Here is a 12,569-nt window from a genome sequence, read left to right on the forward strand (position 1 = left end):
GTTTTCATCCTTTTATTGAAATAACGATTTTTAAAATAAAAACACCGGAAGTTGCATATGATGATTACTTCCTGACATATTTATCTTTTGAAACCGTCAGCTTATATATGGATCAACAAAAGGGTATTTTCACAAACGATAATGTTACATTATGCTGTCTCGTTGCAAATATTATGTCTATTAATGAAAGGTTGATGCTTCTAATAATAATACCACATACAATACGATAGATAATTCAAGTACATTGAAAAATACATTTCTTGAATGAAGTTATTAGGCCGAAATGTACTTGTCATCGTTACATGTTTTACAAAAATTTCATGAAAAACATTTAATTATTGTAATATTATTTTCGTAAGGGTGTCTGAAACCTTAATGTTGATTTAGGTTCAGCCAAATTCTTTGGCTGAATAGGGCCCTTAAACGATTGAAGATGTTCTTGTCATTATATTTCGTTAGTAGATTCAGAGACATATAATACAGTATATCTCTGGTAGATTCAAACCTTTTTTTATCAACAAATTCCGGATAATTTTACACGCTTATGTTTATGATTTTACTTTATATTCACCATGACTAAATCGTAAAAATTAACAAAAGGGTTTGAATTACAATGTGAACTTTAAGAATCATAAACAAATGCATAGCCAAGCAAAACAGAATAAAACACTGCACTTAAATCTTCAGTAAATTTTAAAACTCAAACTATTCATTATGTACGAACTCGATATATTATTACCTTTAAATATGTATAAATATACAGTATTTATATTATATAAATAGATTACAAAGCTTTTTGAAAGTGGCATTTTAAAAGTACAACTGCATTGACCCTTTCAAACAAATAATAGGTATGCAGATTACATAGACAATGAACATCACACACAGCATAGTAACGAGTCGATCTACATGAATAGAATAATTCAGCTAAACAGTCATAATAGATTAAAATGGTGTGATAAAAACTATCTATTGTAATCTGTCTTTTGCCATGTTTACGATCAACAAAATAGGATTCAAAGCAAACAAATATATCAACAATTGATTTTCTATATTCATATGTTTTTGACACACATATTTACTGATTCAAATTGTCTAAAATCATTTTTTCCTGTTAAACTTTTATGTTTTAAACCTATGATAAAATGCCTTTTGTAGAGAAAAAGCTGAGAATACATGTATTCTTGCTGAAGATTTCAAATTCATTTCTTAATAAATATATCTATATATGTATATATATATTTTTAAAGAGAACAATATCATGAATATAGGATTATTAGAACTAAAGTCTTAAAATGTATACAAGCTTACCTGATAAATATATTCATGAATATTATAGCTGTAAAAATAATTATTAGGAAAGACATTTTTTCAGCATAATACATTTTCCAATTAAAAAAAAATTAAAATTAAAATTACTTACTCCCAGAATTCTGTGACAGGATCACATAACTTCTTTGACAGATTAGATATGCCATCCTCAACGTCTGCAGTGACGTTGGCAAGCAGTGAAATTGTGGAATTCACTGACTTTTCCTTGTAAAGGTTAGTACAGTTCTCAGAGTTCCATTCATTATTTCCATGAGACCAAGGCAATACAGCAGTAAAGGAGGAAAACAGGTAATAAAGCGACCAGGACAGAATTATATTGTATTCACAGTTGAGTAGGAATACAATGATAGCAGATGCAAATCCTATGCCTGAAATTCAAAAAGGACTACCATGATAATAAAGATTTTTCTTTCTTTCTTACCATCAGTGAAATATGTGATTAATTAGAATTTCAACGTGTAAGATTATTTTCTTTTAAGCTTTAATCTGATTGCGAAATTATCAAAATATTTTTATTTTTTTATTATTATTTAAATCTACCCTTAACCAACTGCAATCGTCTTATAGCATAATTTTCTGCGTGTTTGTTCTTTTCTTTTTTTTAAACTTAAACGGAAATAGTAAATACGTTTGGTTTTTATTTTACATCTGGCTTTCTGATTTAACCATTTTATCTTTTCGCGGACTTAGATCTTTTGAAACCAGCATAGTTTTTGATCTGTAATTTTACCAATTGTGTCCTCTCCCCGATCGTGACATTTTGTATTAGTGTGGATACGCATGACAGTTGATGCATGCATATCCTTTCAACGCACCCGGTCTCGCTCCGTTTTGAGTTCATGCGCTTCCCTCAGATTTTGTTACTTTGCTGCGTATTTTCTCGTCGATTTATGAGATTTGAACATCAATAAATTTCTGTTGCATACATTTGTCGTTATGTGCACTGATTATGGAAAATAACATGCATGTTTTGTCTGTTTCAAGAATAAGCCCAGAGCTCCTGGATTGTATGTCACGAACGATAATCGTAGAACAAAGTGCAATATGTTTTGAAATGGAAAAATAAAGTGTTGGATCTTTTCACTGACATGTATATAACATTATTTTGACATTGAAAACAATTTATCCAGCTTTTTATAAGTAGGGACCTTGTTGAATCAAGATTCAATTTGCTAATTGATCTGATCTAACTTTTGGAAATCTATGGAATCAGCAATAACGTTTGGAAAAAAAGAATAACAATCTATGGCCTTCTTTTCTAATATATATATACAGTATATAATTTGTTATTCATAAAGAGAACCTAATTGAAGGTAATAGATATTTCACACAAGGTAAGGAGAAACTGGAACATTCAAGTACTGTTGACCAAAAAATTAACTAAGGAAAACAGCGGGTCATTCACCAATATTATCTAGAAGGCGGTAAAAATGCTAACATCCCTTACACTGTATCCAGCATTGATGATCATTACAAAGGAAATGAATTAATACACAATATGCAGGTTCATAATTTACAAGCTTACACCTCGACGATTGGATGGCTTTTGTGCTTTTTAAGTGGTCGAGCTCATTCCATTAAATGTCAATAGCCAGCTAAAGCTAACTTTTTTTTAGATTGTTTTAAAATAGTTGTCTGGGTTTTTTACGTTACATGATCGAGTGACAAAACACATAGAAAAGAGTGTATCAGTTAATCATAATAAAAAGTGTAAAAGTTAAATGAACTTTACCTGTATAAAAAGTTAAGGCTGGATATTTCTTGAAGCACTTTATTACAATTTCCGATTAATGAAATCTTTTCTCGAATTCGTAGCCGATTTTTTTTACTTTTCCCAAACGGCTAAATATTTTTTTTTATAATCAACGTGTGCTTGACTTAATTATCTGTCAAAAATATTACCATTGCAGCCTAGAAAAAGTATCTTTCAGTGTCCAAGGTATCTAACTTTGCATTGATTGTTTTGTTTAAACAACTTCTAAGCATGATATATCTCACGAATTAAAGTACCGTGTGCTTTCTTTAAAAGTTACCTCGAAAGATTCGACAGTACATTGTTCATGGACAACCTTGTATTATTCACCTTTTTCCAGAAGACAAAATGTTAAAGAAAAAGAAGTTTGCTCGTTTACCTATTTCAATTCTGTTAATGAAATGTTTAAACCAAAGTGTATGCTAACTATCTTCAATTTATAATGAATAACATTTACCCTGAAACAAAGGAGTTATTTTCCAGGCGCTGACTCCTCCCTGAGCCATGAACTGTCCCAAACAAACCTCCAAGAAGAAACATGGTATACCACATACCACAACTGCTATGAAGTAGGGAATCAAAAATGCTCCTAAAAACAAAGATGTTAAATATTGTTTAGTGCTTCAGGTAAACTTTATTTAAAACCAAAACTGCAAAAAAATAGTTGAAGAATGTGATAACTATCAAATATGAAGTTTGGATTCCAAAATGTAGAGCACAGACAAACAATTCCTGAAAGGGCATTTCTATTGATTAACCTCAGCAAGAAATGTCTAAGAGGTTAAAATTAATTGCAACAATACTAGTTTGCTGCAGTCGTCTTACTTTTGTACAATTTTCACCGAACGATTTTATATTATGGTTATCTACTGGAGAATTTTATGTGAGATATGAAATTAAAAGGATGTGCCCATTTCTTTTGTATTTTAACGGTTGTTCATTAATATCTGGTAAAATTTCTCCCAAAATTCAATTGAATTACAAAGTAAAGCGATAACAATTCATCACACACCTGGCACCACTCTATATTTGGAAGTTTATGCAAACAACATGAAATATCATATATCTAAAAAAAAATCTTAAAACTTGTCAATCTGTACATCAAAATAACCTATATTAGGAATCTTCATACACAATGGATCAAAACATCACCAAAAATATTTTGTTTAAATGCAGAATCAGCTTAAACTAGTTTATTAACAAATGCAGCTTCAAAGGTAAGATAATTGCTTTATGAATTTAAATTTTTCCCGGAAAATTGATTAATTGGAAGATCGTGAATTCCTACCTCCTCCATTTCGATAACACAGAAACGGGAATCTCCACACATTACCAAGGCCGACGGAAAAACCAACGCATGCTAAAAGGAAATCAATCTTCTTTCCCCAAACTTCTCTTTTCTTTAATTTTGGTTTCAATCGATCACTTCCAGACGATGATGTAACAGTAGTATCTGTTGACGTCACTTCCGGATTATCGACTTTTGAGGGAAGTTTTTCAGGAATCCAGCTTGTATCTTCTTTTTGTTCATCCATTTCTGAAGAAAAAACACACAAATATATCAACATAAATTAAGTCTTCAGATAAATTTATTTGTAATTTTATACAATATTCCATTGTTACTTTAACATTCAAAATTTTATACCAAGGTTATTTTGAAGTAAAAGAGTAAAAAAAACTCCAACTTCAATGAAAACTAACGATTGACTAACAGGTGTGTACTTACATGAATGACATGACGGATGTCACATGTGGAGCAGGATCAGCCTACCCTTCCGGAGCACATGAGATCACCCCGGTTTTTGGTGGGATTAGTGTTGCTCAGTTTTTAGTTTGCTATGTTGTGTTTCGTATACTGTTGTCTGTCCTTTAGTCGATCTTTTTTTTTGCCATATGGCGTTATCAGTTTGTTTTCGACTTATGAGTTTGAATGTCCCTTTGGTATCTTTCGCCTCTCTTTCGAGTAACACGAAACCCATCAAAAATCGTCCGGGTTTAATGTGCTCTGGCAGGCTCTGCTGTAGTAGTTAAATGTAATGCCATAATGAGTTTTACCAGTAGAATGGAAGATAATTCATAAATCTTTTTGCTGGTGTGAGCTGTATAGCCGTTGTTGTGTACTTGTGCAAAATAAATACAAGATAACTTGTCAATGTCAAGAGAAAATAGATTATTGGCAAGTCTGTCGATATTCCTGGCTAGTGTTACTTTTTACGATAAACCTCGACACGAAGATGTAAACAAATTTCACCCCTGGTTAACCTTACTACGATTGGAACATTGATTTTCAAGCTAATTGATAAGCCTGGTATCTTTGATGAGTTTTTTTCCCCAAGTAAATAGTTTTTAAAGCTTTTATTCAATTGTGGCAATATACTGGGTTAAACAATATTTCTTTCTCGGAATTTGTTTGTGCGGTTTTTGGTGATAAAGATCTGCACGATGACGTCCGAACATTAATTACAGGTGTTCCTGAACTTTTCCAATAAGCATATGTGACATGTCAACCGACATTTTTCAATAAAGAATTTTTATAGTACATATAGTATACATGGTAAAATAAAAGAAACACAAATTATATAATTACAGTCGCAGATCAGAATTCAGAGTTTGGAAACGGTGGTGCAATATAGTCCTGCCCGAGAGGAGTAAGACACAATCTGATTAAAATACAGATCTGTGTCCAAGCTTGTAAGCAAACCTGCATTTTAATCCGATTGAGTAAGATACAAAGCATTTTGACATTTTTACGATTTAAAAAGAATGACGATTAAATGGTTGCTGCCCAAGCACCCCTGTCCTATTAACAAAGAAGTGTTTTCATTTATCAGCAAAAGTTGCAAGTTTTGGCAATCAAATCATACAACCAATTATATATAAAAGACAATTCAAATTAGCTATGATTTCTTCAAAAACAGTCAACAGTGGTCTAATCAGTTTTAATAATAATGAATAGAAAAGTGATCATTTCTCCAAAACATGGAACTACGTCTGGTTTGTTTGTGTCTAGAGACAACAATCAAATGATTATATATTGCTTCAGAAGTTCGGTATACATGAATACTCTGTACTTGGTCGGATAGTGGAGAGAACAAGCGTATTCATTACACACAGAATTAGCATAGAAAATATTATGTTAAAATGAATCATACGTGATGCATTTTAAAATCATTTAACTCAACATTAATATCTTGGTATTAACAATGCAAAAGATCATATGGTCGATATTCGAATGAAAACAACTTTGATGAGAGCGAGCATTACTAGATGGTGTATTGTGTTATTTTGTTTTTCATGCGGTTATCATATGTTAGATCGTAATTATTGATTTAGATCTTGAATTTATTCATAACTTGTCTAGACTCAATTTGAAAATAAATTGCTTATTTAAACCATTATATAACACAAAACTTACAGTTTACCGATAAATGAATTAAGTCCTTCGTAAAAGTACCGGATTACCGGTTTTGTCATCAGACGTAATAATAATTATATTCTCTATATAATTAATATTCAAATAGGAAATGTCCACTTAAATAAGGCTGAGTGCATGTTGAACAAGAAAAAACAATAAACATGTACGTTAATAAATAAACTTATCATAGATACTAGGCTTAAAATTGTGTATACCAGACGCGCGGTTCGTCTACAAAAGACTACCAGTGATGCTTGAATCAAAAAAGTTAAAAGGACCAAATAAAGTATAAAGTTGAAGAGCATTGAGGACCAAACATTCAGAACGGTTTGGCAAATACAGCTAAATGATGTTTACATTTAAGATCATACTTCACGGCTGCTGACGTACCATTTCCACTATGTGTTATTCAAAAATTGATAATACAAAAGATGGGCTATTTTGATGTCAACGGAAAAACAATGATGAATTGCGTTTCGAAACGAAAACTTGTATTCTGCATGAGTTGCACAAAGATAATTAATTCATTGCGCAATCGTAACCAAACTAAACACAATAACAAAGAGTCAATGACACCCGAAAAATTGTATTGGCACGTACACTAACGATAATTATTGGATGCTTACGTGTTTACATACAACATATAATGTGTTAAGGCATTCATAAGCATGCTTCATTTAAAAGACATAGTAAATTTCTATATATACACCATTAAGGATAAACAAAAATGTTTGTGCGTTTAGGATTTCCTCCTTTAGAAAAGGGTATAGTTGGGTATATAACCTTGAGTATATGAGGATCACCTGCAATTTTTTTCAAGATATACTACCATCATTGCACATCAAAACTTTGGGGTAGGTTGAGAATAGGCATTTTTGGGGTAAAAAATAGGGTAGGTCAGGCAACCCTAAAAACATTTTTTTTCTTTTTTTGGCCTAATGTAAACATAGATCTACGCTTCCTACATAAAGTTGTATTGCGGTTAAGCATGTGAATACTTTGTTAATATTTTGTTTTGTTTTGTTGAAAAGAAACACGAATGTATATATATCATCATTTATTTGGTAGTCTATGTGAATAGAAATTCGTTTCAATTACTCAAATTTAGTATTGTGCATTCAATTATAATACATTACACCAGGAGATCTTTTTCATACAAGCTTCAATTTACATAACAATTGTTATTTGTTAGATTAAAATTTTCCATATGTCCCGAGAACAACAGCAAGGCATTCATATCGATCTGTCTGTCAAAATCAATAGAACAATAAAATATTTCATCGACGATTTTTTTAAAATCAAACAAACATAATGAAGACACAGCCGCTTGCAGATGGATATTAGTGTTAACACATTGTATGGATTATTAGACCTTGTCTCATCAGAATTCTTAGATAAATACATTTTGTCTATACAAAAAGTATTCCTATTTTGTGCAATATCGATTCGAAATATCGTTTAGAACTCTTAATAGTTGAATGTTTGAAGGACACATTTTGAATTAATTCTAACGGCTGAACATTTTTTTTTCAAATTTATATATGTGATGATTTTTCCATTCATTCAAAGTAGTATTCGAGGACAAGCTCTTATCCACACCTTTTTATACATGTATACAAGACTAGCATATAACGTACCTGTCAGTGTATGTACTTCATCCATTCTATTGAAATTGTTTTCTTTTTTGTACAAAATGTTGTTTGTTTTGTTCGCTGTTTGTTTATTATTGTAACGTTGAAGTCTTTATATATAAGTGTGTCCACGACTGCGCATGCCAATTTACAATGTATCATCATCATGGTTTGTTATCATTCTTTGTATTGACACACATTACTTTCTAGAAGTACAATGTATTATTAAAACGCCATTGACGAATTTGTATCATTCTGTCGTTGTAAAAACAAGTGATGTGCATATTAGAGAGACTTATCCATGTGGCGCAAGAACTGCTTGTCCGTTCGGAGCACAACCAAAAATTAATCAATCCTTTCGGATCACATGAGTTGATGCAATTTTTTATGAGGACCTGTTGCTTTATTTAATCCAAGTTCGATGTCAAAATCTGGTTGTTTTATATGCATTGTATTTTCTTGACATTTTGGAAATCTCTTAAAATTTGATAGGATTTTGGCCCTTTCCATGAGATTGTTTTAGTTTCCTTATCATTTAACTTGTTTAATTTCTGCCAATTCCTTCACTTCATACCTCGCCACCGATAGTAGAGGGCATTATGTTTTCTGGTCTATGCGTCCGTCTGTTCCGTCCCGGGTTGAGTTTTTAGTTAAAGTAGTTAACCATGAAGCTGTGGTCACATCAACCTTAACTTTGGTCATTACGATATATATAAGATGTGGTATGAGTGCCAATGAGACAACTCTCCATCTACATGTTTACTTTTTAAAGTTTACGTTTATGCCAATTTAAAGTTTTGACCCCGAATTCATGGCATTGAACATAGAAATGTGATAGTGTGAAATCAGAAATTCTCAGATTAAAGGTAGTTTCCCATGACGTTGTGGTCACACTAACTTGAAGCTTAGTATACATGTTAATTATGAATTGAGCTTTTAAAATTATATGCAAAATTATACGGTTTTGGCCCCAGTCTCACGGTTCACTGAACATAGAAAAATAGTGAGAATGGAGCATGGTGTCCTATAGACCCATATTCTTGTTCTACTATCAATTGAAAGATAATAACGAATGAGTGCTCAACGTCCAGCACAATTTACAGCATGTAATAGAGATACACGTTTAGCCGGTTTTTTTTTTTAACTTACGGTAAGAGTCGACAGAAAGACATTTAGGATACATTAATATTCTGACTTAATTAAGCCGACACGTCCTTCCTTAAAAATGTTCCGTGATTAGTACAGAAGGATAATAATCCATATTTTAAAACTATTGGGTTCACAAAGCAGAGGATCGGATCGGCTACCTCCAGCACTCAAGTTGACCATTCTATCATGAGAACATCCGATCACTGATCTTATTGCTTCTTCATAGATCCAATGTCAAATATACTTTTTTAACTTTACAAACATAATATAGGCATACCCAAGTCAATGAAGTCAGGGCTGCTTCATTGTACGTTCACCTTTGAACCGTTCTTCATTATATTAATCAAGATTTAAAGAAGGGGGACTTTAATACTATAATGACTATAGTTAACCCCCCGGCAACATGTTTTAACGTGCTTTTCCCACGTTAGGAACCTCGTTGTTTGTTTTCTTTGTTTATATTTATGCTTGTCTAAACGCGGGACGACTTTGACCTTTAGCGTATATGGACACTTTTCAGTTGTTGAAGGTCGTATGGTGACCTTGGAATATCTTTCTGGTTTTAATATATCGAGTTGCTGTCTCGTTAACGTATTCACATCCTGTATTCAAATTATGAAATGTTTATGCTTGTCCTATATATATTTAAAATAAGATGGATATAAATGAAATACACATTTTACAAATTTCGTGCGTCCGAAGCGCTTTTCTTGATTTACCTTCATCAGGAACGCTCGAAGCAAAATATCTGAAAGCCAGTGATGCGTAAATACGCTGTAACGTTAGGAGATATATGACCAAAGAAGACATCAACAGAGCAGCCAATGTCATCTAAGGTCAACTTTGTCTGAGTGAGTTGGAACCTTATTTCTTAAACATCACTTTTTTATATAAACGGTGAATTTTAAATTTGTAAATAAATAATGTCAGCACCGAATCACTGACTACTGGACTGATGATACCTTCGGTGACTAACAGTCATCGATCTAGTAAAAAAACTATTTACAACACTTTATAACAAGCATACAAAATTAGAGACGAATGAAAATAATTTTCATAAAATTATGTAGACATTTGAATATATCATGTCTAAATTTTGGTTTTAAACATTTTAAAGTAGGGCATACCCATGAAAGATTTTTTATCATAATATAGACATTATCATATCACAATTTAGATTTTTTGCATAACTCCGGTCTAATTTTGATTTTAACTATTTTAAAGTAGGGCATAGAAATGTAAGAAAACATTATTTTATAAATCCAGTCTACAAACTTGGTTTTATATATATTTTTAAGTAAGCTATACAAATGCGGTAAATATTTAAATATTATTCCATGCTAAATCCTTAAACAAGTTGATTTCATAATCAGATTTCTGGTTTAGAAAAATATTTACTGCCAGTGGATATTAAAAGTAAATATCTTTACCTAAATAATATGTGTCTCTTTGTTGCCATTTAATTGTAAAGTTTTATACCTTAACCACATAAATAAGCTGTACACATCAACAGACGTCATTAAAACATTAAGTACATGTGGTAGGTTTGCCAATGAGAGAATTATCCACCAGAGACCGAAGAGAGGGTATGAAACAACATAGGTCATCGTACGGCCTTCAACAATGAGCAAAACCCATACCTTAAAGTAAAGCTATATAAAAGACCCCGACATGACAAACTGTGAAATAATTCAATAGAGAACAATAATACACCAATGAAACATTTGTCAGATTGTTCGAAACATGTGATCGTCCAAACAGTTATTTAGCGTCCCACACTTTTATGGCTTGATGTGGTTGTCGAAGTTATTCAGAAAAGATCATGTCGTACATTCTGTGTCATACGTTTACTTGGACTGGGTCTTTACCATTGCTGATGGATTATCAGTCTATCGAGGTCACTCCCCTTGGATACCATTTGCCAATAAAATGCTTCGCTGGGGCGCAGCTTGATACGACCGCAGAGGTCGAACCCTGAACAGTTGGGGCAAATATGGACACAACATTCAAGCTTGATACAGCTCTGAATTTGGATTGTTATTAAATATTTGACACAGCATAGGTTTCTGACACAGAAAGAATGTGGTCTAAGAACTTGAATTTTTTTAATTTACCTATTATGGTCCAATGTCCAAAATCAAAATACATGGTTAGATTCAGCATATCAAAGAACCCCATATATTTAATTTTTGTTAAAATCAAACAAAGTTTAATTTTGGACCCCAACTTGGACAAACTTGAAAACTGGGCCCATAATCAAAAATCTAAACACATGTTTAGATTCAGCATATCAAAGAACCCCAAGAATTCAATTTTTGCTATAATCAAACTAAGTTTAATTTTGGACCCTTTGGACCTTAATGTAGACCAATTTAAAAAACGGGACTTAAAATTAAAAATCTAAATACACGGTTAGATTTGGAATATCAAAGAACCCCAATAATTCAATTTTTGATGAAATCAAACAAAGTTTTATTTTGGACCCTTTTGACCTCAATATGAACCAATTTGATAGCGGGGCCCACAAATAAAAACTCTAAATTCATGGTTAGATTCAGCATATCAAAGAACCCCATACATTGCCATATATTCAATTTTTGTTGAAATCAAAAAAAGTTTAATTTTGGACCCCAACTTGGACCAACTTGAAAACTGGGCCCATAATCAAAAATCTAAACACATGTTTAGATTCAGCATATCAAAGAACCCCAAGAATTCAATTTTTGTTAAAATCAAACTAAGTTTAATTTTGGACCCTTTGGACCTCAATGAAGACCAATTTAAAAAACGGGACCCAAATTAAAAATCTAAAAACACGGTTAGATTTGGCATATCAAAGAACCCCAATAATTCAATTTTCAATGAAATCAAACAAAGTTTAATTTTGGACCCTTTTGACCTCAATATGAACCAATTTGATAGCGGGGCCTACAAATAAAAAATCTAAATACATGGTTAGATTCAGCATATCAAAGAACCTCATATATTCAATTTTTGTTGAAATCAAACAAAGTTTAATTTTGGACCCCAATTTGGACCAACTTGAAAACTGGGCCCATAATCAAAAATCTAAATACATGTTTAGATTCAGCATATCAAAGAACCCCATATATTCAATTTTTGTTGAAATCAAACAAAGTTTAAATACTGGACCCTATCTTGGACCAACTTGAAAACTGGGCCCATAATCAAAAATCTAAACACATGTTTAGATTCAGCAAATCAAAGAACCCCAAGAATTCAATTTTTGTTAAAATCAAACTAAGTTTAATTTTGGACCCTTTGGACC

At 32.0% G+C, this 12,569-nt stretch overlaps 1 protein-coding gene across 3 annotated transcripts in view; it reads right to left on the minus strand.

Annotated features, from left to right (window-relative positions):
• The window catches only part of LOC127716700 (sodium- and chloride-dependent taurine transporter-like), a 39,667-nt gene that overhangs the window by 16,625 nt on the left and 10,473 nt on the right, over window positions 1–12,569 (minus strand). Inside the window, exons 1-4 of one of the 3 annotated variants that reach the window (XR_007989085.1) lie at window positions 8,138–8,247; window positions 4,374–4,622; window positions 3,543–3,674; window positions 1,424–1,700 (exon numbers count right to left, since the gene is read on the minus strand). Coding sequence is in view for 2 of the 3 variants with exons in the window: in XM_052222931.1 (XP_052078891.1) it covers window positions 1,424–1,700; window positions 3,543–3,674; window positions 4,374–4,622; window positions 8,138–8,162 (683 nt within the window). In the remaining variant the exon portion in view is untranslated. Of the gene's footprint in view, window positions 1–1,423; window positions 1,701–3,542; window positions 3,675–4,373; window positions 4,623–8,137; window positions 8,248–12,569 lie in introns of those variants that run through there. The other 2 variants (XM_052222931.1, XM_052222932.1) reach the window with 2 other exon arrangements.

The sequence above is a fragment of the Mytilus californianus genome, unplaced genomic scaffold, assembly GCF_021869535.1.
Source record: "Mytilus californianus isolate M0D057914Y unplaced genomic scaffold, xbMytCali1.0.p SCAF_9, whole genome shotgun sequence".
Lineage (NCBI taxonomy): Eukaryota > Metazoa > Mollusca > Bivalvia > Mytilida > Mytilidae > Mytilus > Mytilus californianus.